Raw genomic sequence first — 26,748 nt, 5'->3', positions numbered from 1 at the left:
GGCTGCACATTTGAATTCACAGGCAGTGAAGGTAAAAAACCCAGGTGTAACTCCAATCACACGTGTGTGTGTGTGTGTGTCCAAAATCGATTTTGACCACCTGCAGAACATTGCCACGGGGCAGTTGTTTCTCTCTTTGTCTGATAGAGACTCATCCATGCTTTTATTACAAGCAGGCTTGACTACTGTAATTACTCTCCTGTCTGGTCAGCTGAAGAAAGCCATTGGTCAAGAGCAAAACATACAGAATTCTGCAGCACAGGTACTGGCTGCCTGTGAGATTTAGAACAAATTAAGATTCTTCTATCTGTTTTTTTGTGTAGTAAATAGTTGTTTTTCTTAATCGTTTTTCTGTGAAACACATCGTTTCATCCATGCCCGAAATGTGCTATATAAATAAAGCTTGATTGGATTAAATGCCTATCCAGGCGTTGTGAAATCTGGCAGGCAACTGCAATGTAGTCGTTCTGGAACGTGTCCACGGTTTGACTTTAAACACCGTCAGCACATTGGAGGCTCCTCTGTTGTTAAGAGTTCTATTAATTGTGTGCAGGGCACAGGAGTATGCCAAGACCAAGGCAGCAGACTGCACCCCCCTGCCCTCTCTGGTGGTGTGCCCCCCCACCCTGACGGGTCACTGGGTGGACGAGGTGGGCAAGTTCTGCACCGACGAGTACCTGAACCCCCTGCACTACACAGGACCCCCCACGGAGCGAGCACGGTAAGACCCCTAGACCGACCCTCACCCACCCAAACATACACACGATTCCACCACAGAGATTGCATAGGAGAACACGGCATCATCATTTGTTTAAATTATTACGAGGTTAAAATAATTAATTGTTTTTTCTTTTGCAGGTTACAGCATCAAGTGAAAAAGCACAACCTAGTAGTAGCGTCCTACGATGTTGTACGAAACGACATAGACTTTTTTAGGTGATTTATTGAAATAAAAAATATATATCTTTAGGATGGTGGATGTCATTTTTATAAATAATATATACCATTTTTAATTTTCAGGAATATAAAATTCAATTACTGTATCCTCGACGAGGGCCATGTGATCAAGAACGGGAAGACCAAGCTCTCTAAGGCCATTAAGCAGTTGGCGGCCAACTTCCGAGTCATCCTATCAGGAACGCCCATCCAGGTGGGGGGCATTTTCTTCAGCCGATTATTAAATATATTTTTTAATTGAATCTTTATTTAAGTAGGCAAGTCAGTTAAGAACAAATTCTTAATTACAATGACGCTGGGCCAATTGTGCTCCACCCTACGGGACTCCCAATCACGGCTGGATGTGATACAGCCTGGATTCGAAACAGGGTCTGTAGTGACGCCTCTTGCACTGAGCTGCAGTGCCTTAGACCGCTGTGCCACTCAGGATCTTTTTTTAAAAAGTCAGTAAAGAACGAGCAAAGGCGTCTGCAGTGGGAATGAATCTGTTCCAGTGTGTTCGTTTTTAGTTTTTACCGTCTTTCTTTACTAAACTTGATTGTAAGACCGTGATCCTCTTGAGCTTGTTAATGTTCTGTGCTCACTGCATCAGATCAATGTTGCCTAATCATTTCTCTATACTGGCCTAATGATTCCTTCCTCCACTCTGTGGGGCGGTTGGCCGTATTGTCTTTACATTGACGGGTGTAGTATTAGTGGACATTATGCCAAGCATGTGTGACATTAATGGTGACGTACGTTAGACTCGGTGATTGCCTATTGTGCAGTCTGCCGATGTAGCCTTCATAGAGGAGTTCAGTCCAAGCAGTCGGACTACTTCCAAGTCTCAGCGTTTATTTCAGTGTAATACAACTCTCTCACTTTCTCTCCCTCTGCCGTCTCTCCTCAGAATAATGTTCTGGAGCTGTGGTCGCTCTTTGACTTCCTCATGCCCGGCTTCCTGGGCACAGAGCGCCAGTTTGCTGCCCGCTACGGCAAGCCCATCCTGGCCAGCCGTGACGCCAAGAGCTCGTCGCGCGAGCAAGAGGCCGGTAAAGATCCGATTTGTCTCTGTTCTGATGTTGGTGTAATCACCAGTTGTGAATGCCTAACGATGAGCGCACGGAAGCTGGGTCTTGTTCATTTGGCACTGTGGTTGTGACGACATTGCGACACTTGATTTTCCCATGGCAGAACAAATACAATCCCAACAAATCTGACACCGACGGTGGTGTGTTTTTGTTTCTTGTGGTGACTGTTCCGCTCCTCCTCTCTAGGGGTCCTGGCCATGGAGGCGCTGCATCGCCAGGTGCTGCCCTTCCTCTTGAGGAGAATGAAGAAGGACGTGCTGCAGGACCTGCCCCCCAAGATCATCCAGGACTACTACTGCAACCTCAGCCCTCTACAGGTACACTAGGAAACCTCTGAACCGCTGTTATAACGTCATATAGACGGTCTCTTCATATGAAGAGAACAGCAGTAGCTTACCTCTGTTGTGATGGCCTAAAATCCCAAATAACTACTCATTATATGATTTAAGATGAGCAATTCTGCGCCTCACCTTGCTCAAACTGATCCCCTCAAACACGTCATCTCGCTCTCTGTCTGCAGGTTCAGCTGTATGAGGACTTTGCCAAGTCCCGGGCCAAGGTCAGTGTGGAGGACACCATCTCTACAGCCTCCATCCACGAAGAGGAGAAGCCCAAGCTGAAGGCCACGGGCCACGTGTTCCAGGTAAACACACACACACACACACACACACACACACACAGGTCAATGTATGTGACTGCTTTCTTTTTAGTTTGTGGATTGTGCCTGGGGCATTTTTTGCCACTTGTGACCTGCATCGAAAATGGTAGAAGGTGGCAGGTAGCTTCGCATTGTTTTGGGTCAGTTGCTAGTTCAAATTCCAGACCCGACAAGGTGAAAAATCTGCCTGTGCCCTTGAGCAAGGAACTTAACCGCCATTTCTTCAGGGCCGCCGTTGATAATGGCAGACTCCGGCCGTGACCCCCACTCTCCGAGGGTGTCTCTAGCACTACACAGCTGATTCAAATAATCTAAGGTTGATGATGAGTTGGTTTACTGGAATTAGCTGTGTAGTGCTAGGGCAAAAATCCAAACGTGCATTCGGGGGTGGCCCCAGGACCGAGTTTGGGAAACGCTGCCTTAGACTGCTGCGCCACGCAGCACACATTTCACACATGCGTATAATAGGACAAAATAGAATCACCCACCAAATTGTTATTATATCTTTTAAATTTGTGCGTATTCACCATACTTGGTATTTGTTATTTACATCCTCTTCCCTCTCCAGGCTCTGCAGTACTTGCGGAAGCTGTGTAACCACCCAGGCCTGGTACTGCTGCCACAGCACCCAGAGTACAAGCGCATCACAGATCAGCTGGCAGCACAACACTCCAGCCTCCGAGACATCCAGCATTCGCCCAAACTCTCAGCTCTCAAACAGGTACCCCTATACCCTACCTCTAGGTGCCACTCATTCCCCATTCCTGACCCCAATCTCAGCCACGCACCACCCCTATTCCCCTCTCTGCCTTCACGTACCATCCTATTCCTGTCCCCCAAATCTTCCCTGCTCCAGAAGTGGCAGTTATTGGGATTGTAGTGGAGTGAGGTGCAGATACCTCCTACTCCATACTACTCAACCCCTACAGATAAAAATACCCCTGTGAGTAAGTTGTTATACTGAGCCCCCTCCCCCTATTCCAGTTGTTGTTAGACTGTGGTCTGGGAAGCAGCGGCTCAGCGGAGGGCACAGAGGCGGTGGTGGCCCCGCACAGAGTGCTGATCTTCTGTCAGCTGAAGAGCATGCTGGACATCGTGGAGCACGACCTGCTCAAGCCCCAGCTGCCCGCTGTCACCTACCTGCGACTGGACGGCAGCGTCCCGACTGGCCTGCGCCACTCCATCGTCTCCAGGTGAGAAGGGAGGAGCATGGAGGGAGTCTTTGGGTCCTGTGTGTGACAATACAATGCATGGCGTTGGTGTCAAACTATCATCAGTAGTGTTATTTGTTTTTAGGACGGGACCCGTTAGAAGTAGTTTGAGGGTCTGCTATTGGGCTCAGGCAGTAGGCTGAGCTGAGGCTGGAACCTACGTCGCCGGGGGGGGGTTTATGTGTAGTCAGGAGCTTTTAGACTGCTACACCAGACTAAGGCACAGTCCTGCCGCCTTTGCTGACGTGTCACTCACAAACCTCATCTGAATTGAGTGGCACTGTCCTTCTCTCGCTGTCTCTCTCTACGGTGCTCTGTCACGCTCGCTCTCAGGTTCAACAACGACCCCTCCATAGACGTGCTGCTGCTCACCACCCACGTGGGCGGTCTGGGTCTGAACCTGACCGGCGCTGACACGGTGGTGTTTGTGGAACACGACTGGAACCCTATGAGAGACCTACAGGCCATGGACCGCGCACACAGGATAGGACAGGTAAACTACTGCCTCTGTATGTAAAATATCCAGGCCAGCAGAGTGTGGTTTGGTTCGGCCATACGGCGTGAATCAGGCAAAAAACATGTTTGAGTGGATCAATTTTGAGTAAGCCGAGGCTTCAGAATCACTCGTCTTGATTCTGTGCAGTCCCAACTGCAACGTAGTTCGTCTCAGACATGCGCACAGTCTTGTCCGGTTGGCAGTCCCGACGTAGGGCCACATTTCTGTAACGGTATGTCTCCTCTTGCAGAAACGCGTGGTTAACGTGTATCGTCTGATCACGCGTGGCACCCTGGAGGAGAAGATCATGGGCCTGCAGAAGTTCAAGATGAGCATCGCCAACACTGTCATCAGCCAGGAGAACGCCAGTCTGCAGAGTATGGGCACCGACCAGCTCCTCAACCTCTTCACCTTGGACAAGGTCAGTAGTGCTCACTTGGGTACACACACACTTATGCACGTGCACCCCCCCCCCCCCTCCCGTGTTAGTCATTCTACTCTTTCACACACATCTATTTAACCAGTGTCGCCTGTCCAGTGTGTGTGTGTGTATGTTTCGATCCCTCTAACCTGTCTCTCTCCGTCTAGGAAGGGAAGGATGATAAGGGCGAGTCGTCCTCTGGAGGGAAAGCCTCCATTAAGAACGTGCTGGACGGCCTGGGGGACCTGTGGGACCAGCAGCAGTACGAAACGGAATACAACCTGGACAGCTTCATGCACTCGCTCCACTAGCCTCACTTACCCAGCCAGGCTAAACCATCCAGGGCTCAGTGCTATCTGCCAGTCTGATTCTGGTTATCCCCATGGCTTCCCCAGTATTCTCCCACCCCAAAAGCCCACTTAACTAGACAGCCTTCCCACCTTTAGTCCTGTGTGCCCTCCTGTTCCAGGGGGAACAGAGGAGCAGGGTCATCTAGTCTCTCCTTGAGGCTGCCTGTACAGTGGAGCAGCAAGATGGGACTGCCCCAGAGACCACTCCAGCCCTGTGGCGGTCCGCCTTCTAAAACAGAAGTCTTAAAGCACTCCCACACCCACTTTTAGAGGACTACCAGTGTTCTATTGACTGTATAGGCAAAAACAAGATGTTTGACTGGAGGAAAGGAGAGGGGGAGCCGTCTTATAGGAACACGTGCGCACACACCAGAGTGCTGGCTCTTTATAGCTGGTTACTGGATTGCACTGTGACTACTGGCTAGAAGGGGTGTTTTATACCACCCCCCAGGTGGCGCTAGTCTCCCCGCACATGTCCTGTGTAAGCACATTCACTTGACCTTTCTCGCCCACATAGAACTCTGTATGGATCAGTTGGCTGGCCTGGCACAGGATTGGAAAAGCCGTGGCCGGGCGCTGCTCGTCCCCAACCTTGTGAAATGTCACTCTAGCTGCCTCACAAGGACTTACATCGCGGGGACCAACCTGAAACAAGGGGACGAGTTTTAAGAAAATGCAGACCTGTAAATATTTCTGTAATTTTTGCTCCTTGTTGAAACTGATAGTTATAATAAATTCTAGAGCTTTCCAGCGGGCGTCCTGTTTTGTGCGTCCAGCACTGTCCCCATAGACTGCATTCCTATGTTGAACACGGCCAGTAGAGGGTGTCCTTGCATTTAGGAATGATGGCACTGAGATTAGCTCTGAGTGGAAAGTGGATCGGGACCATTTGAGGCGCAGCATGAGGTTGAAAAGCAAGAGAAAGTAAAGATGACTCTACCATGTCAGTGATACTGGAGCTTTAGTCTGAGGTGATGGGCAAACTAGTGTTATTGCTTACATGAACTTCTGACTACCAAACTTTTCAGACACATTGCTGCCGCACATCTGGTACTTTGTGAATCCAGATTCCCTTTACTCTCAAAAAGGCACCATAGGTCATAATCTGCATCATAACCCTACTAGAGGCTGTAACGATCAGTGTCCGACGGATGACGGTAATGTGTGAGGCATCTGAAGCTCCGCTTATACATGGTGCTCGTGTCTTTTGTCCCGATATTGTTCGCATTGTATTAAAATGTCACGTGTGTATTGTTCCCAGATTTCCTGGTCCCTCCCTGTATGTCAATTATTTGACTTTCTTTCAAAAATCACCTTTATTTATTTACATTGACGCCATCTGTCAATGATCCGATAACGATGGATCGTTCCTACAACGGCAGAAGTTGCCCAAAACACTACGCAGAGAGAACAGCCGCAAGTGCGTCGGAGCATGTGTTTACCGATAGAATCGAAAGGCATCGCTGCTGTCGGATCAGCTTTCCTCATTCAAATCGTACCTTTTTACTTTACAATTAACTGCCAATAATGTTGACGGATCAGCTCCTAGAGAAATCTATTATCACCTTTTGGCACTTACTCAGTGCACTAACACATTAAATGTATTTAAGGACAAATTTGACAGCTGACAATTAGCAAATTAGAACTCAATTGAAATGTATAGGCCTATGTTGCGTACAGTACTCGTTAATGCAGTCGGTTTTCGTTTCAAGCATCTGCATCCTTTAACAATTGCAAAGACGTTCTGCAGTTATCAGCGGTCACCGATCCGTCTACACTCGTACGATATCCAGACAATGCAACCCCAACTACCTCCGGAGGTGGTCAGGAAGATCAGATCACACTGTCTTTTGTCGCCATACCTGTAGAAAAATAATGTGGGCACAGGACGCATGTCACCAGGTATAATCTGTTGCTGCATCAGCCCTTTACCAGCAAGGGAATAAGGCTGGACTTCTCAATTATTTTATCTGTTGAAGCAGGTTGGGTGTGGTACCGTTCCTCAGACACCTACTACATGTAATATGATGGTTTCTGCTGCACGGAGGGACAGTTCTAGATTATGGATCACTGAACATGCACAAACAGCATGGAAAAGGGAGTCATTGGAAGAGTTGTCAAGAACAATGGTGCAAGTTGGTCAACCCTTTTGAAGACTTGTGATTTAACATGTCAGATTAGTAGGTGCTTGTGGCAAAAGCACAACTACGGTTTAACTTGCATACACATTCGAAACGCTGCTAAACCCCTAATGACCTAAATGTAATCCCTCTCCTTGATCATTACACAGGCGCTGGGGACAAAAGGCCACTAAAATGCGCAGTTTTGTCAGACAACACAATGCCACAGATGTCTCAAGTTGAGGCAACATGCATTATGATTGCAGGAACGTCCACTAGAGCTGTTGCCTGAGAATGTAATGTTAATTTCTCTACCATAAGCCAACCAGCCTCACAAGTGCAGACCACGTGTAACCACGCCAGCCCAGGATCTCCACATCCGGCTTCTTCATCTGCGGAGTCATATGAGACCAGTCACCCAGACAGCTGATGAAACTTAAGGATTATTTGGCTGTAATAAAGACCTTTTGTGGGGGAAAACTCATTCTGATTGGCTGGGCCTATGCCCACCCAAGGCTGCACCCCTGCCCAGTCATGTGAAACCCATATATTAGGGCCTAATGCATTTATTTAAGTTGACAGATTCTTATATGAACTGTAACTCAAAAGCTTAAAAATTGTTGCATGTTGCGTTTATTTTTGTTCAGTATAGTTCTCTTGATACGTTGCTTTTCTCACTTCACATCGTTCCATTCCAGTCACACACAGTCGAGCACAAATGCAAGGGATGAGAGAAAGGTGGAAAAGGAGGCCATGCAAAAGACGACAATGTTTCACAGCATCATACAACTATGTTTAATAAGATTTAGTTATTAGTACAGAAAAGGGAAAAGTAAGGTGGGAAGTACACACTTGAAGCAGTAGTAGTAAGCATTAGCAGCATAGAGCTCCCATGTTTTTAACCCAGTTATGCTCGTCTGAATTTGTAATATATATATATATATATATCCAAGTCAACAATCTCAAAGCCTCGTCAAGATGGAACCCGTAATCAAACCACAAATACAAAGTATAACTTCGAAAAATAAACTAACAGTGATTTTGTCTGAGAAAAACAACAACTATTGAGCAGGTTTTGAATCATTTTCTTTTTTTGAGATCACAACATAATGAAGAGGCCTAATGACGACCCAGAGAGAACATCCATGAAGCGTAAGTACATACTATCCAAATCTAGTGTTACATGAAATATATAGGTATAATTAAAAGAGGATTATATAACAAATGCCTCCACCAAAACACATGATTTTCTTCCTACCAAGTCTTAGCCTTTCAGTTGCACATACAATTGCTTATTATTGTCAGGGTATGAAAAAGGATAAATACTAGACAAATTCTTGGTGGAATGAGTGTAATACTGACCCTTGAGAGAAAGCAACCATTGGGTTAGTAAAAGAGATGAAGGATATCAGTAGAACACCACCTGTACAAACTGGTAGAAAAGGCAAGCTAGAAGTAACATTCTTGAACCAGCATTTGCGTTTTTTAAAAACTTATTGATGACCATACTGTAGTACAGGAAGTGATGTCACAACACTTCATATGGACTTCTAGGCTACGTAAATGAAGGCAAAAATCATGTCACTGTCATCTCCTAAGAACACACCGCATAATATCAAAGAGGATGTTACAGGGTTTCTTGGGTCAAATGTATTTCAAATCTAAGGTCAGTTCATCCACTTCAGCAATCTAGCTGGTTTGGGGAGAGAAAGAAAACATGCCAAAGATTTAGATGTATGACTCATTAAGATGAATAGTTTCCAACAAGTCACACCCTCCACTTCACATTTACATTCATACTTAAATACAAAATCTCTATAGTCCACATAGCCAGTTTTCAGGCTAAGACAGGGGTTAACCCACCATCTGAAACTAAAGGGGGGCTCATGTGACATGACGTTTTAAAGGAGTTAATGTGATGTCTCACATCAGTGGAAGTGGTGCGACGTGGCCATACAACATCATTGACGATACAAGGTGGGGTTATAGTGGTAGCAGCAGAAGCAGTAGGAGGTAAGTATCATTGTCCAGCTTCCACAATAGCAGAACATTCTGCTCCATTCTGCCTTTTTATTGTATTGCCTATTAGTTTGTTTCACATTACCAATCACGTAATGTCAACCGCCACTGTGTTCTTTTTTTGTATTTTTTCTTCTATTATCATCACACTAATGTAAGCAACATCAGCGAGTTAACATAGGCTTTGCATTTCCAAAATCTAGACACTTAAGAAACAATATTACAAGGTTTTTCAACTTCCAAAAATAAAATAGTCAAAGAAAACAAAAATATTTTTAAAGAATTAGCATCATAAGATTAATTTATTTCATGTAAAAATGCTAAATAATATGAATGACATTGACCAGGTATGAAAGTCTCCCCCAGAAATAACTTAATGGTTGAGAAATATGTAAAGAAAACAAATAAAAAAATGAAAATATTTAAATATATGTTTAAAGTCTTTTCTTTTTTAGCAAAAATCTCAAAAAAATTATGAAAATGTTCTCAGTACAAAGGCTACATTACTACTGGAAGGTACTAGCATGTAGAGTAAGTAAATAAACAGTAGAAAATGATTTTAGTGAATCACAATGAAAATAAAGATTTTTGCCGCCTTTTTTTTCTTTTCTTTTTTACAAACAGTACAAACAGTATTGCACATTACAACAAAGAACAGGTTCTTAGCCTTCATTTTTTGACTAATTCAAGTCTTGCGTGAATAGAAGGCCACCACTCAATTGATGCACCTTGGGGACTTTCGATCAAGTTACAGTTGAAATCGAGTTACACTTGTATCTCTTAATTGTAAAAAAAGAAAAAAAAAGGAAAAAGAAAGACATTTTTCTTTCCACCTCCATCTCCTCAGTCTCTTTTTAAACAATGTCAGGCTAACAAATCAAGGTATGTTGCTTTTACAAAACAAAGGGAGCACATACTTTTAGGAAACGTAAAAAAGTGTTCTTAAAAAAATAACATGAACAGAAGATCTCTTTCACAATTCTGGTCAGCATAGTAAATTATTGATTATAAATATACAAAAAAGGGAAGCATTTTCAGTTATCTTTCTAAGCACCAAATAGACTTATCCCGTCAAATTTTTTTTGTGGACTAATGGTTTTCCTTGGAAGACTACCACTCATATGTTTGTCTTAGTGACTCTGCGCTTTCACGGGTATCAGACCAGCGGGAAACTCACTCCAACCGCCTCTGTAACAAGGTAGACTCTTCACTTCAGCTAACATCATTATATCAAAGTTATAATGCTCTAGCTCCTTCAGTTGTTAAAAAAATAAAAAATAATAAATGAAGCAAAATAATGAAAAAAATATCAAATCAACCACTTGTTAAATCATCTCTCGAATAAATGTATTTACTTGTTTTTATTTGAATAAACTTAGAAAATATCATTTTCTCTCCTAATATATTTCAAAATTGAGGTATTGCAAAAAAGATGGTGTCAGTCAGAAAGCACGCTTTTGTTTTTCTCTCAACCCAAAAAAATAGCTGACTCTTGAAAACTGTCCAGATAGAAAGAGTAGTGCATAACAAATGTCTATTATAGAGCAAGAACAAACATAGAAACCCTTCTGGGCGGGGAAAGAAATATCACAAAAACACCCAGAATTCACTTTCATAGGGATACTTATTATTACTCATGGTTAGTCTCTTTTTTTTGTAGTTTTTTCAGATAAAAAATAAAATAAAAATGTCCACCATTTTAGCAGGTCATTATTCTATTTCAAGCTTTGCAGGAAAATCTGGATAAATACGGTAAACCCAGATAGCACACAATGTTCTGGCAATGTTATTACAACAACCCCCCCCCCCCCCGTAGCCATGTCGAGACAACGTTACATGCGGGCTGAGAAGCTCAGTTAACTAAACCACAAATCTCCAGTAGCTTCAATGTTCAGTCGGTCTTCTCATCACTGGCTTTAATGCCTCGTCACCACAACAGTACAAATGTTAAACTTTGCACCTTGAAGCCCACAGACATCGGGCTTAATGCTTCGCGCAGTATCATCTGTGGTCTCCGTATGTGTTGGTGGTTTAAGTTGAACACATGTTGCCTCTTTGGTTATTTGGGGACATGATCCTACGCTTTGTCAACGGTAGACAGTGGTTCTGTGTTTCTCAGAGTCGAGCTCACTTAAGTCCGTGTCATATGTTCTGTGTGTTTGGGTCAGACTTTGAGTGCATAGGTGTGTGTTTGTGTGTAAGAGAACGAGAACCTGTGTAAAGTGAGTGTGTGTCAGACCTGGGTTCAAATACAATTTTGCTTATTTTAATTACTTTCAAAACATATATTTTTGATTTGAAAATACAAGCAGTTGAATATTGGAATGTATTTGGAAATCCACTTGGAAAGTATTTGAAAATACTCAAATACACTGACTCAAATACACACCCATGCAGTTAATTATTGTATTTGAAAATACTTCAATATAGTAGGCTTTTATAGGAAATGATTTGAAAATACTTTCAAATACTTATAATAGAAGTAGTTGATTCAGGCCACATTATTAGAAAATACTCAAATACACAGAAAATAAGTATAAAATAAAGAATACTAAAATACACATGTATTTCAACCCTGGTCTGGTGTGTGTGTGTGTGTGAATGTGTGTACGAGAGAACGGAAATACGTGTGCATAAACTAGCTCATGAAGTTCCACATGACTTTTGTCGGACATCAACAACAGTTAAAGCATATCACAGTTCTATAGGCATACTCAGACCTTACTACATATGGTATAAAAAACTCCACAATTATATTAACGAATCACTGCAAAAAAAGTACTACACCTATCATAGACAGCTTAAATGATATATCCTACATCTCGTTGGATTCATGATTCATATGACTTTTTCGTCATCTGGTCAGGTTAGCCACCTTGTGCAGAAGCAGTGTTCATACTGCGGCCCTGTGGCTATAACATATATCGCACTGGAGGTGTAGGATTTTTGACCAGTCTGTCTTCCCTATTGTGTCCAGGTTCTTGCTAGTTGTACGTACATCTATAGCATGTTGTGCAAACATGGGCAGAATTGAATAGTAGGCATGATACTGAAATTATATTGCATGCAGCAACTTGATTGAAATACTGTATACATGCATTAAGGGGCAACCCCCCCCCCCCCCCCCTTTACCCCACAACATACTAGGCATAATTTAGTAATGGACAACCCCCTCTCATCGTTATAAAAACAACAAACATTTGAGTCATTTAGCTACTTTACAGGAGCAATTAGGGTTTAAGTGCCTTGCTCTAGGGCACATCGACAGATTTATCACAGTCGGCTCGGGGATTCAAAACAGCGACCTTTCGGTTACTGGCCCAACCGCAAGTCTACCTACAATGATAGCCTGTCATCATCCTTATCACCAGGTGCCATCATAATTGCTAGAACACCCTGAATAAATTACTACGGTATCTGTTAATACCATGAATTTAGCAGCAAAAGCTATTGCGGCATTACATTAACATAATGCTAGAAAATAAATGTTTAAAAAAAACAAAAAAACAAAGACCTACTAATCAAAAGCAAAACAAAATCTGATTTCGCCTTGAGGTATTCATTTTACTATTTTCAAAGTCAAAATAGAGAGAAAATATAGCCATGTTATTTTTATCTGGGCTACTGTGGCCCACACTACTGGATAACTGTTTAGTCTTGCTACATCTTCATCTTACTATTCAGTTTTTCTGTATGCATTCATTCTATTTTTGCCTTTGGTAATATTTTTTACAAGGGGCAATATCCTAAAAATTAATAAGTGCATGTTCCTTTCACATAGAATGTAATTATCTATATATATATGTATAGATAGATATATATGTAAAACAAAAAAATATATACCTTTTAAATATATATGTACTGTATAGTCTCACTTCTGCCACAGCTCAGTGGGGTTCTACAGGAGACACTGACCCACCCGGTCATGGAACAGGGGACTCAAACATAAATCAGGTTTCTCTAACATACCATCCCATGTGTGTTTAGTGAGTATTTGTGCCACAGTGCAAATTCTAAGCAGATAGACTTACGCAATACATTTTTCCCCCCCTATTATCATAAGGGTACACTGGACAATGAGTTTGTAGTCAAGCGTTGTAGTTTGAAAAAGAATGAACCATGTATTTGTAGTTCTCTTCACCGATGTGGTGGGGAGGGGGGGCACGAGGGCTCATCTCGAGCCCCTCAGCTCCAGCGGAAGGACACTTGTCGAGGGCGGTCTCCCCCCTCCTTCACCAGTGGCTTGTGGAACTCTCGGCCCGCCCGGGAGTGGATACTGGCCCAGCAGTACTCGCAGTAGTACTGCAGGCAGGTGACGTTGGCACAGAAGAAGGGGGCAAACTTCCCCCCGCAACGCGCCCCCTGGCACTCGTCACACATCTGGTCGTCCAGGACGTAGGGCTTCACCTCAACCTGAAGGTCAAAAGTCAGAGAAAGGAGAAACTTTGGTTCATTAACTTCTTGGCCTGAGGAGTAGATTGAACTCAAACGTGAATATTGATTCAAACTTGAATCTCTATGGTCAGAATGTAAACAAAAGGTAGTCTATTCGCTTTAGGCAAAAGGTTTGACCAATTGCAAGATATTGCCATTAGCTCCTGAGTCCGGAAATGTTAATGTATTATTTACCCCTATAATACCACGGTGACTTCCTAAAGGTTCAAAATATCAACTTCTCAAATATGTTTCTGTCTCGGGCGGTTCTTATTTTTCTCTTTATGGGTAAAGCACTGCAAAAACTGGTGTGGCGAATATTGTAGATTCAAAATGGCTGCCATGTGTTACACAACATTCTTAGACCACTGTCGGACTCTTTTTGCACCGAAGCCTGTCCACACGCACCTGCTATCTAATCTGTGTCTCTATGGAAATGACACAGTGTGTTAGCATGGCCTGGTTACATACAGGAGGTCCCGCCACAACAGCCTGACAGTCAAATAAAAATGTGCCGAATACAACCTTACATTGAAATGCTTACATTCAAGCCCTTAATCAACAACGGAGTTAAGAACAAATTAAATAAAAAATAAAAAGTAAGAAATAACCAAAAAGCAGCATTAAAATAACAGTAGCGAGGCCATATACAGGGGGTACCGGTACAGAGTCAATGTGCAGGTTATATACAGGGGGTACCGGTACAGAGTCAATGTGCAGGTTATATACAGGGGGTACCGGTACAGAGTCAATGTGCAGACCTAGGAACAGTGGGTTAACTGCCTGTTCAGGGGCAGAATGACAGATTTGTACCTTGTCAGCTCGGGGGTTTGAACTTGCAACCTTCCAGTTACTAGTCCAACGCTCTAACCACTAGGCTACCCTGCCGCCCCAACTTAATGATGGTGTTGGAGTCGTGCCTGGCCGTGCAGTCATGAGTGAACAGGGAGTACAGGAGGGGACTGAGCACGCACCCCTGAGGGGCCCCCATTTTGAGGATCAGCATAGCGTATGTGTTGTTACCTACCCTTACCACCTGGGGGCAGCCCGCCAGGAAGTCCAGGATCCAGTTGCAGAGGGAGGTGTTTAGTCCCATGGTCCTTAGCTTAGTGATGAGCTTTGTGGGCACTATGTTGTTGAACGCTGAGCTGTAGTCAAAGAACAGCATTCTCATATAGGTGTTCCTTTTGTCCAGGTGCAATAGGGTGGTGTGGAGTGCAATAGAGATTGTATCATCTCTAGATCGGTTGGGGCGGTATGCAAATTTGAGTGGGTCTAGGGTTTCTGGGATAATGGTGTTGATGTGAGCCATGACCAGCCTTTCAAAGCACTTCATGGCTACAGACGTGAGTGCTACGTGTCAGTAGTCATTTAGGCAGGTTACCTTTTATTGTTCTTGGGCACAGGACAGTGTAATGAAGGGTCCTCTTTAAACCCCCAGCCCTGGAGATATATATTGTAAAGCACTGTCTGTCTGACCTCGGCTCAACAAGAACTAAAGTCTGCAACAAGTGCTTCGGAAAGACATGACAAGCTAATTAGCTGAAACATGACTACAGACATGGGCTTTGGTAAGACCACGACAAGCTGCCAAAGCTGGGTATTCATTAGGCACCAAAATGGACTGAAACAGGGAGAGACTAACTGAATGTGCCCAATAAGAAAGGCTCTTTTTGTTTTCCATTGCAATATGTTTTTCCAGAGTGTGCACTAATGAATATGACCCAGAAACAGAATGGCACCCAGACTATTAAATGCAATTATCACCTTAGTGAGTACCACAATAGTCTGAGGTAATTGAACTATTCTAGCCTATCATTAAGACAATTCCAAGAGGACATTTACTGCTAATGGAATGATTGTGTTGCTTGGGGTGGAACTGAAATGAATACGTGAAAACAAAAGTGGTGCGGTTGGACACCAATGAACGAGGCCTTAGGCCTCAACCACAAGCATGAACATTACTTTACCCTGAGAGAACTTGGGTGTGGCATAGTGGTGGTTGACCAAATGGGGCTATAGTGTGTATGGAGGGAGCGAGAGGGGCCTTTCTGGGTAGAGCCTCCAATGATGTACCCCCCCCTCCCCAGCCAGTATCCCCTCATTCATTCCAAGCTTCCCTTGGCCTCAGACAAATATGGGGATCTGGAAAATAGATTTCTCTCATACCATCTCTATTGCTGATAGTGAGGGTTTGCAGTGCAGAGATCTCATCTATAGCCCATCATGTGCCTTGTTAGTGGTCTAGTGATCTGGGCCCATATTAAAAATGTGTCTCAGAGTTAGGAGTACTGATCTAGGATCTAACTTTTAAGTAATAATCAATATAAGTATATGGAATGGGAGGATCTGATCCTAGTTCAGCACTCCTACTCTTGGACTATGTGAATTCGGCCCAGGGTCAATCAGAATGAAGACACCGTCTGCTCAACCAGCCACTGAGGTTGGATATTAGATGATAGCAGCCCAGAGTGAGTGTGGACCGAGCAGCCCCCCCAATGAGCCTAGCCCTCTCTGGGCTGGCAGACGATCAGTCTTGGTTGGTCACGATCGGCCATACTCGATCTGGCTAGCTCGCTCAAAATAACCTGTCAGCAGCAGAGCTGAAGCTAATATACATGTGTAGGGACGTCCTATAATTAAACCCACCCTTGAATACAGTGATAGGTCTCACTAACCCGTTTGTCAATGTCATTGTGCTGCAGTTGAACGAATCGGGCGCTGATGGCAGCGATGTAGCTCTGCTGATTGGAAAAGGCCACTCGGCCCGCCCCCTTGGGATACTTGAGCTCCGGGTCAGTGTCGATGCCGGCATAGCACACGCCGCCATACAGCCTGTCCATGATCATAGCTAGTTCCACTAGAGGGAGAGAGATAAGAGATGGAGAGAAAGAGCGAGAGAAAGATGACGACAGAATGTTATGACCGCACGCTTAGTTTGTCTAATGAAAATGTAGGAAAAAAGGTGAAATTCATTTCTGTTGAGACAAACCGATGCGACATTCAACTTGAACAACATTCTTCGCCGACAGTCAGTAACATTCTTGGGACTGTTGTTATAATTAGCATAGGTCACATAGCAGACAGACAGTCAGTGATGTTTGTCCCAAGCATACCACCTAATGGGCCTTGCATGAATACTTTACATGACCACCAGTTGGCTCACTGCCTGGAAACAAAGTGGATTGCTTTCTCATGGGCACAACTTTATTATTTTTAGTCAACGCTAGTCAGCCAATACACAGACGACCCACCAACTTATCCACTGATCAACAGGCACTTTGACCAATCCCCTTACCTGCACGTAAAGGCCGGGGCACGCCCCCCACAAAGATGGTCTTTCGGGGGTCCAGCGGCTGGGAGCCGTCCATCACAAAGTCACTGTCACTTAGGTTCCAGGGGCGGATCTGGACCTGGAGAAGAGAGATACGTAATTCACGAAGGACTGTGTCGGACGAGGAATTCACACTCATACCCTTTTCACATGATTGTGGCAACCTGGCCCGTACAACCTTGGTTATTTTCCTTACCGGCACAGTTCCAGCAACCATGGTGAATGTGTAACCACAATGGCATAGTACAGGTCTGCTTGGCTTGGTTTGGCTCAGTAGTGTGAAAAAGGTATTACAGCACAGTGTAATATTGTAGCCTTCACTTACTGGCTTGTCCTTGATAGTTGGGCTGGAGACACACAGGTAAAGCTTGCCATCGTCCTCAATGCAGGCATCAATCAGGGCCTGGACAGAGGTCTCCTCTTGGAACAGCAGGAAGGCATAGCCTGGGAGAAAAGGGAAGAAGGAAGTGTTTAAAAAAAATCCCCATTCACAATAGGTACACTGTGTACTGTCTATATAGTTCTGAATTTGTGAGTGACCAGTTCAGTGACCAGCTGAAGTTAGTAGTGGCTTTTGAAACAAATCTGAACCATTTACGACAGTCTCTAATGGCCCCATAGATGACTTTTAGGGAAAGTGACAAGAGGAAAGTCTAAGAAAGTGAAAATATCCTGTTCTTTTCAAGAGTCTATTCATATTCTCAGAGTATCTCCTCTTAAATCTGATTTACTTGAGGTCTGATCCTCTTCAGCAAGGTTTCAGACAGGACTGCACACCCAGTACCTTCCTGCCTGAAAGCTGACACCGCTAAAATGCAAGTCTGTTCCGTTCCACTACTAAAATAGGATGCCATGCAAAATGTATCAACCTAATACTTTCCAAATATTTTTGGGGACAGAGAGATTTGTTCCTATGGGATGATGAGGTCTGGCTTTGCAGCAGAGAGAGCGAGAGGAGACAGAGAGCGAACAAGAGACACACAGAGAGAGAGAGAGAGAGCGCAAGCGAGAGACACAGAGAGAGAGAGCGCAAGCCAGAGACAGAGCGAGAACGAGAGAGAGAGAGAAAGCGCAAGCGAGAGACAGAGAGAGAGAGCGCAAGCGAGAGACACAGAGAGAGAGAGCGCAAGCCAGAGACAGAGCGAGAACGAGAGAGAGATGCACACAGAGCAAGAACGCGAGCGAGACAGAGCGAGCGAGACACACAGAGAGAGCACGAGGGCGAGAGACACAGAGCGAGAGACAGAGAGAGCGCGAGAGAGCGAGAGACACAGAGAAAGCGCGAGACACAGAGAGCGCGAGAGACAGAGAGCGTGAGAGACACAGAGAGAGCGCGAGAGAGCGAGAGACACAGAGAGAGCGAGAGACACAGAGAGAGCGCGAGAGACACCGAGAGAGCGCGAGAGACACAGAGAGAGCGCGAGAGACACAGAGAGAGCGCGAGAGACACAGAGAGAGCGCGAGAGACACAGAGAGAGCGCGAGAGACACAGAGAGAGCGCGAGAGACACAGAGAGAGCGCGAGAGAGCGCGAGACACAGAGAGAGCGCGAGAGAGCCAGAGAGCGCGAGAGAGCGAGAGAGAGCGCGAGAGACACAGAGAGAGCGCGAGAGACACAGAGAGAGCGCGAGAGACACAGAGAGAGCGCGAGAGACACAGAGAGAGCGCGAGAGACACAGAGAGAGCGCGAGAGACACAGAGAGAGCGCGAGAGACACAGAGAGAGCGCGAGAGAGCGCGAGACACAGAGAGAGCGCGAGAGAGCCAGAGAGCGCGAGAGAGCGAGAGACACAGAGAGCGCGAGAGACACAGAGAGCGCGAGAGACACAGAGAGCGCGAGAGACACAGAGACACAGAGAGCGCGAGACAGAGAGCGCGAGAGCGCGAGAGAGCGAGAGACAGAGAGCGCGAGAGACACAGAGAGCGCGAGAGACAGAGAGCGCGAGAGAGCGAGAGACACAGAGAGCGCGAGAGACACAGAGAGCGCGAGAGAGCGAGAGACACAGAGAGCGCGAGAGAGCAAGAGACACGGAGAGAGCGAGAGACACAGAGAGCGCGAGAGAGCGAGAGACAGAGAGCGCGAGAGAGCGAGATACACAGAGAGCGCGAGAGACAGAGAGAGCGCGAGAGACAGAGAAACACAGAGAGCGCGAGAGAGCGAGAGACACAGAAAGCGCGAGAGAGCGAGAGACACAGAGAGCGCGAGAGAGCGAGAGACAGAGAGCGCGAGAGAGCGAGAGACAGAGAGCGCGAGAGAGCGAGAGACACAGAGAGCGCGAGAGACAGAGAGAGCGCGAGAGACAGAGAGAGACACAGAGAGAGCGCGAGAGACACAGAGAGAGCGCGAGACACAGAGAGAGCGCGAGACACAGAGAGAGCGCGAGACACAGAGAGAGCGCGAGACACAGAGAGAGCGCGAGACACAGAGAGAGCGCGAGACACAGAGAGAGCGAGAGACAGAGAGAGCGAGAGACACAGAGAGAGCGAGAGACACAGAGAGAGCGAGAGACACAGAGAGCGAGAGACAGAGAGAGCGAGAGACACAGAGAGCGAGAGACACAGAGAGAGCGCGAGAGACACAGAGAGAGCGCGAGAGACACAGAGAGCGCGAGACACAGAGAGCGCGAGACACAGAGAGAGCGCGAGACACAGAGAGAGCGCGAGACACAGAGAGAGCGCGAGACACAGAGAGAGCGCGAGACACAGAGAGAGCGCGAGACACAGAGAGAGCGCGAGACACAGAGAGAGCGCGAGACACAGAGAGAGCGCGAGACACAGAGAGAGCGAGAGACACAGAGAGAGCGAGAGACACAGAGAGAGCGCGAGAGAGCGAGAGACACAGAGAGCGCGAGAGAGCGAGACACACAGAGAGCGAGCGAGAGACACACAGAGAGCGAGCGCGAGACAGAGAGAGAGCGAGAGACAGAGAGAGAGCGAGAGACACAGAGAGAGCGAGAGACACAGAGAGCGAGAGACACAGAGAGCGAGAGACACAGAGAGAGCGCGAGAGAGCGAGAGACACAGAGAGCGCGAGAGAGCGAGACACACAGAGAGCGAGCGAGAGACACACAGAGAGCGAGCGCGAGACAGAGAGAGAGCGAGAGACAGAGAGAGAGCGAGAGACAGAGAGAGAGCGAGAGACACAGAGAGAGCGAGAGAGCGAGAGACAGAGAGCGCGAGAGAGCGAGATACACAGAGAGCGCGAGAGACACAGAGAGCGCGAGAGAGCGAGAGACAGAGAGCGCGAGAGAGAGAGAGACACAGAGAGCGCGAGAGACAGAGAGAGCGCGAGAGACAGAGAGAGACACAGAGAGAGCGCGAGAGACACAGAGAGAGCGCGAGAGACACAGAGAGAGCGCGAGACACAGAGAGAGCGCGAGACACAGAGAGAGCGCGAGACACAGAGAGAGCGCGAGACAGAGAGAGCGAGAGACACAGAGAGAGCGAGAGACACAGAGAGAGCGAGAGACACAGAGAGAGCGAGAGACACAGAGAGAGCGAGAGACACAGAGAGAGCGAGAGACAGAGAGAGCGCGAGAGACAGAGAGAGCGAGAGACACAGAGAGAGCGAGAGACACAGAGAGCGAGAGACACAGAGAGCGAGAGACACAGAGAGCGAGAGACACAGAGAGCGAGAGACACAGAGAGAGCGCGAGAGAGCGAGAGACACAGAGAGCGAGAGACACAGAGAGCGCGAGACACAGAGAGCGCGAGAGACAGAGAGAGGGCGAGACACAGAGAGAGCGCGAGACACAGAGAGAGCGAGAGACACAGAGAGAGCGAGAGACACAGAGAGAGCGAGAGACACAGAGAGAGCGCGAGAGAGCGAGAGACACAGAGAGCGCGAGAGACACAGAGAGAGCGCGAGAGAGCGAGAGACACAGAGAGCGCGAGAGAGCGAGACACACAGAGAGCGAGCGAGAGACACACAGAGAGCGAGCGCGAGACAGAGAGAGAGCGAGAGACAGAGAGAGAGCGAGAGACAGAGAGAGAGCGAGAGACACAGAGAGAGCGAGAGACACAGAGAGAGCGCGAGAGAGCGAGAGACACAGAGAGAGCGAGAGACACAGAGAGAGCGAGAGACACAGAGAGAGCGCGAGAGATACAGAGAGCGAGCGAGAGAGTGAGAGACACACAGAGAGTGAGCCAGAGAGCGAGCGAGAGACACAGAGAGCGAGCGAGAGACACAGAGAGCGAGCGAGCGATACACACAGAGAGTGAGCGAGAGACACACAGAGAGCGAGCGCGAGACAGAGAGAGCGAGAGACACAGAGAGAGCGAGAGACACAGAGAGAGCGAGAGACACAGAGAGCGAGAGACACAGAGAGAGCGCGAGAGAGGGAGAGACACAGAGAGCGCGAGAGATACAGAGAGCGAGCGAGAGAGTGAGAGACACACAGAGAGTGAGCCAGAGAGCGAGCGAGAGACACAGAGAGCGAGCGAGAGACACAGAGAGCGAGCGAGAGACACAGAGAGCGAGCGAGAGACAGAGAGAGCGAGCGAGCGATACACACAGAGAGAGCGAGAGAGACAGAGATATACAGAGAGAGAGAGAGAGGAACTCGCAGTTGATAGGAAAATAATATATATTGTGTGACCCGAGTGAACAAAAGATCATGATTTAAAGTAAACAAAACAAGAAAACAATGACACATTTGCAGTAGGCAAGGTATCACAGGGGTATTCCATTCAGTGGAATAAGGTACACTCGCCAACAAAGACATTTGAGGCAACTACTAATAGGCTAGCACCCACCAGAGCCATAAATTCAGCAAACATAGCCATCTCTGATGCACATGATTTGACATATGCTAAATTAGGGGGCCGTGGTCATGTGAGCAGAACAGTGGAGGCACCAGGGACATGCCGTGGGAAGCAGCAGAACAGGCAGCAGGGTGAAGGGATGGAGGGAGGCCCGGGCCCACACATAGACAGGACACACAGTATGGTGCAGAAGACTGTCAGAGGGGCTGCCTCTGTGTGTGTGTTTTCTGGTGTCAGCTGACTGAAGGGGCTACGGCATTTTAAATCTATATATGCGGAAGAGCAGAACGCATGGCCGAGGAATGGAGTGGAAAGGGGGAACAGAGAGGGATGTGCAACTGTCGTGTTTTACATTCCTCAAAGGGACTGCTGCTACAGATGAGGGGGAAAAGGAAACAAAAATACCCTGACTCAGCAGATTCAGTGAACCGTGAAAGTGTGTGTGAGAGAGAGATAGAGTCTACTTGTAAATGTAGGGGTGTGCGTGTATGAAAGAATGTATAGCTACAAGAATTAGAGCAGGTATTGGCAACTTTGATGGGGGTGGGGGCCACAAAAAAAAATCTCGTGTGGGGACGCAGTTGCTCTGAGCCTGCGTACCCACATTTGCACCCCCCCCCCCACTGCAATTCTACACATTTTGGCATGAAGCGGAAAATAGAATTAGCTGCCGTAGGGGGGAGAGAAATGTTTGGAGTTTTTAATGTGATATCTGAGTGAGACTGACTAGCAAAATCAATGGGGGCCGCCCTCGGCTAGGAATTTGACCATGACTACAACTAAGTTTAGATAGCTGACCACTAGACTCATTTACCAATCCCCCCCCCCCCCCCCAAAAAAAAAATTGCTGGCGTGGGATAATTGAGTGACTGACATAAGTATAAAACTGCTGATGCACAACCACATTTTGAAATCGAACCTTGTGTATTCTACTATTCTAACTTGCAACAGTAAGTTCAGACCCCGACCAGAAACAAAGCACTTTTTTCTGAAAGTCGTCAGTCGATTCTTGTTCTGAGAACTGAAGGCTATTCCATGCGAGAAATTGCAAAGAAACTGAAGATCTCGTACAACACAGAACAGCACAAACTGTCCCTAACCAGAATAGAAATAGTGGGAGGCGCCAATGCACAACTGAGCAAGAGGACAGATACATACGCCTCACAAGTCGTCAACTGGCAGCTTCATTAAATAGTACCAGCAAAACACCGGTCTCAACGTCAACAGTGAAGAGGCGACTCCGGGAGGCTGGCCTTCTAGGCCACAAAGTTTGCTGCTTCAGAGTGTCTTTAGATATTTTTGTCAGATTTTACTATAGAATACTGAAGTATAATTACAAGCATTTCATAAGTGTCAAAGGCTTTTATTGACAATTACATGAAGATGATGCAAAGAGTAATTATTTGCAGTGTTGACACTTCTTTTTCAAGACCTCTGCAATCTGCCCTGGCATGCTGTCAAATTATCTTCTGGGCCACATCCTGACTGATGGCAGCCCATTCTTGCATAATCAATGCTTGGAATTTGTCAGAATTTGTGGGTTGTTTGTTTGTCCACCCGCCTCTTGAGGATTGACCACAAGTTCTCAATGGGATTAAGGTCTGGGGAGTTTCCTGGCCATGGACCCAAAAGATTGATGTTTTGTTCCCTGTGCCACATAGTTATCACTTTTGCCTTTTGGCAAGGGGCTCCATCATGCTGGAAAAGGCATTGTTCGTCACCAAACTGTTCCTGGATGGTTGGGAGAAGTTGCTCTCGGAGGATGTGTTGGTACCATTCTTTATTCATGGCTGTGTTCTTAGGCAAAATTGTGAGTGAGCCCACTTCCTTGGCTGAGAAGCAGCCCCCACACATGAATGGTCTCAGGATGCTTTACTGTTGGCATGACAGAGGACTGATGGTAGCGCTCACCTTGCCTCCCCTGACAAGCTTTTTTAAGTATGCCCCAAACAATTGGAAAGGGGATTCATCAGAGAAAATGACTTTACCCCAGTCCTCAACTGTCCAATCCCTGTATCTTTTGCAGAATATCAGTATGTTCCTGAAGTTTTTCCTGGAGAGAAGTGGCTTCTTTGCTGCCCTTCTTGACACCAGGCCATCCTCAAAAAGTCTTTGCTTCACTGTGCATGCAGATGTACTCACACCTGCCTGCTGCCATTCCTGAGCAAGCTCTGTACTGGTGGTGCCCTGATCCCGCAGCTGAATCAACTTTAGGAGACGGTCCTGGCGCTTGCTGGACTTTCTTGGGCACCCTGAAGCCTTCTTCACAACAATTGAACCACTCCTTGAAGTTCTAGATGATCCAATAAATGGTTGATTTAGGTGCAATCTTACTGGCAGCAATATCCTTGCCTGTGAAGCCCTTTTTGTGCAAAGCAACGATGACGGCACGTGTTTCCATGCAGGTAACCATATTTGACAAAGTAAGAACAATGATTCCAAGCACCACCCTCCTTTTGAAGCTTCCAGTCTGTTTTTCAAACTCAATCAGCATGACAGAGTGATCTCTAGCCTTGCCCTTGTCAAAACTCACACCTGTGTTAACGAGAGAATCACTGACATGATGTCAGCTGGTCCTTTTGTGGCAGGGCTGAAATACAGTGGAAATGTTTTTGGGGGGATTCAGTTCATTTGCATGGCAAATGAATTGTAATGCAAATAGCCATCATACAAACTGAGGCAGAAGACTGTGAAAATTAATATTTGTGTCATTCTCAAAACTTTTGTCCACGACTGTATATTTTTTTATCCAAAATCGCACAGTCACACACACTCTCCCTGTTGTGGATTTAAAAGCATAGGATTTGTGTAAACATTGTCTGGAGGGAGGTTCCACCATTGTTAATGGACAAGTTAACTTTTTATCAACCAAATCTGTATTTTTGATCTAAATGGAACGTTATAAATGGCATATTCAGACACTTTTTTAGCGATTTCACTTGGTTTTTAGAAAAAGTCCAACAAAATGGAATATAACGTTGCTGATAAAGTTAGGAATGACACAATTTAATGTGTACAACATCTAAAGACCTGCATCTTTTGCACAGAGTTTATTCATTTGGGAGTGTTTGAATCCTTTGTTCATGCTTCATCTGTGCCCCTACAACTGCAGAACGAGCATGAGGAAGCCTATATCTGGTGGGTTAAGTTTCTTACAACCAAGCGAAATCGCAAAAATGAAATGTCTGAACACTTCTATCACATGCCATGTTCAATTTTCGCCTAAAATGACCCAAATCTAACTGCCTGTAGCTCAGGACCTGAAGCAAGGATATACATATTCTTGATACCATTTGAAAGGAAACACTTTGAAGTTTGCAGAAATGTGAAATTAATGTAGGAGAATATAATACATTAGATCTGGTAAAAGATAATACAAAGAAAAAAACATGTGTTTTTTTTGGTACCATCATCTTTGAAATGCAAGAGAATGGACAATGTATTATTCCAGCCCAGGCGCAATTTCAATATTAACCACTAGATGCAGCAGTGTATGTGCAACATTTAAGACTGATCCAATGAACCATTGCATTTATGATCAAAATGTTGTATCAAGACTGCCCTAATTGGTTTAACATATTTTCAAGTTCATAATTGTGCACTCTCCTCAAACAATAGCATGGTATTCTTTCACTGTAATAGCTACTGTAAATTGGACAGTGCAGTTAGATTAACAAGAATTTAAGATTTCTGCCCATATCAGATATGTCGGGGGCGGCAGGGTAGCCTAGTGGTTAGAGCGTTGGACTAGTAACCGGAAGGTTGCAAGTCCAACCCCCGAGCTGACAAGGTACAAATCTGTCGTTCTGCCCCTGAACAGGCAGTTAACCCACTGTTCCTAGGCCGTCATTGTAAATAAGAATTTGTTCTTAACTGACTTGCCTAGTAAAATAAAGGTTAAAAAAAAAAAAGGTCTAAGTCCTGGGATTTTCTTAGTTTGTTACTTACAACCTCATGCTAATCACATTAGCCTACATTAGCTCAACCGTCCCGCGGAAGAAAAAAAAACAAGTACATTTGTCTTTTAATAAATCCATGGGAGAAAGTATGCTAGTGTGCACACTTCAGGGGAAGGGGAATTCGGGCCAGACAGGCAGGCAAGCCGCAGTGCAGAGGCTTACTTAAACCAGAGGAGGAGAGGAGAGCACAGATCTGCAGTGGCTCGTGCCTGAGATTTATAGAGCTTAACTGCTGAGCTCCCGACCGCGCCAAGGGAGGAAAGGAAAACATACGGCCAGGCAGTCTTGGGCTGTAAAAAATCCCCTTAAAAGATAAACGGCAGGTCCGGTTACCTCACGGTCCTACAGCTAACAAAATGACACACGACCAGGACCGCCCGACTCTTTCCCTCGCCGACGGCCAACACTGTCTCACCAGGCACTCGCCAAACACCAACACATGACCTCACAAACAAGCCACTGCAATTTCACACCTTGACTCAAAAAGTTCCAAGACTCCGCTGTACAAACAATGACCAATTTTCCATTTAATTGACTAACTCCTCTTGGGAGCACAGGGCATCCACCGTGGCTCTCCAAGTCAACTTACTTCACAAATCAATAGCCAACATCAACATTACCTCATAAAATACAGCAGGCATTTTTTTGACAGTCAGTTTCCTACAATCAAAGTTTAAACGATGAGACTCGTTGCGAGACTCGTTTCGAAGTACAGTTAAAGTTTGTGTCTGTTGATTTATCAAGGTTAATGTTTCCGGATTCAGGAACCAGTGAATCTTCCCAGATGTTCAGCCCTAAGAGAGGGGTGCAGAACTCGACCCTGCAGACTGGTCTGGCCTGTATTAGTAAAGCACCTTAGAGTAAGAGTTCTGATCTCGGATCAGGTCACTGCCGTCTTATTCATTATGCTCTGAAAGGCAAAACTGATCCTATAGTAGTAGACCCTTTATGGATGCA

At 45.9% G+C, this 26,748-nt stretch overlaps 2 protein-coding genes across 6 annotated transcripts in view; one reads left to right on the top strand and one right to left on the bottom strand.

The window, feature by feature from the left end:
* LOC109889804 (TATA-binding protein-associated factor 172-like) overlaps positions 1-6,425 on the top strand; it is a 65,573-nt gene extending 59,148 nt beyond the window's left edge. For both annotated transcript variants that reach the window (XM_031823369.1, XM_031823368.1), the window contains exons 29-39: positions 554-721; positions 859-936; positions 1,021-1,150; positions 1,847-1,988; positions 2,214-2,344; positions 2,548-2,670; positions 3,254-3,406; positions 3,670-3,878; positions 4,230-4,389; positions 4,643-4,813; positions 4,981-6,425. In XM_031823369.1, coding sequence (XP_031679229.1) covers positions 554-721; positions 859-936; positions 1,021-1,150; positions 1,847-1,988; positions 2,214-2,344; positions 2,548-2,670; positions 3,254-3,406; positions 3,670-3,878; positions 4,230-4,389; positions 4,643-4,813; positions 4,981-5,124 — 1,609 coding nt within the window. In that variant the 3' untranslated portion in view covers positions 5,125-6,425. The remainder of the gene's footprint in view (positions 1-553; positions 722-858; positions 937-1,020; positions 1,151-1,846; positions 1,989-2,213; positions 2,345-2,547; positions 2,671-3,253; positions 3,407-3,669; positions 3,879-4,229; positions 4,390-4,642; positions 4,814-4,980) is intronic.
* A 1,927-nt stretch (positions 6,426-8,352) lies between these two features.
* The window catches only part of LOC109889802 (cytoplasmic polyadenylation element-binding protein 3-like), a 69,359-nt gene continuing 50,963 nt past the window's right edge, over positions 8,353-26,748 (bottom strand). For all 4 annotated transcript variants that reach the window (XM_031823363.1, XM_031823364.1, XM_020481524.2 and 1 more), the window contains 4 exons: positions 17,396-17,514; positions 17,035-17,149; positions 16,415-16,596; positions 8,353-13,715 (listed from right to left, as the gene is read on the bottom strand). In XM_031823363.1, coding sequence (XP_031679223.1) covers positions 13,488-13,715; positions 16,415-16,596; positions 17,035-17,149; positions 17,396-17,514 — 644 coding nt within the window. In that variant the 3' untranslated portion in view covers positions 8,353-13,487. The remainder of the gene's footprint in view (positions 13,716-16,414; positions 16,597-17,034; positions 17,150-17,395; positions 17,515-26,748) is intronic.

This window comes from Oncorhynchus kisutch, linkage group LG4 (assembly GCF_002021735.2).
Source record: "Oncorhynchus kisutch isolate 150728-3 linkage group LG4, Okis_V2, whole genome shotgun sequence".
Taxonomy (NCBI): Eukaryota; Metazoa; Chordata; class Actinopteri; order Salmoniformes; family Salmonidae; genus Oncorhynchus; species Oncorhynchus kisutch.
Note: the sequence above shows the minus strand (reverse complement) of the source record. Positions and strands in the feature narration are given on the sequence as shown.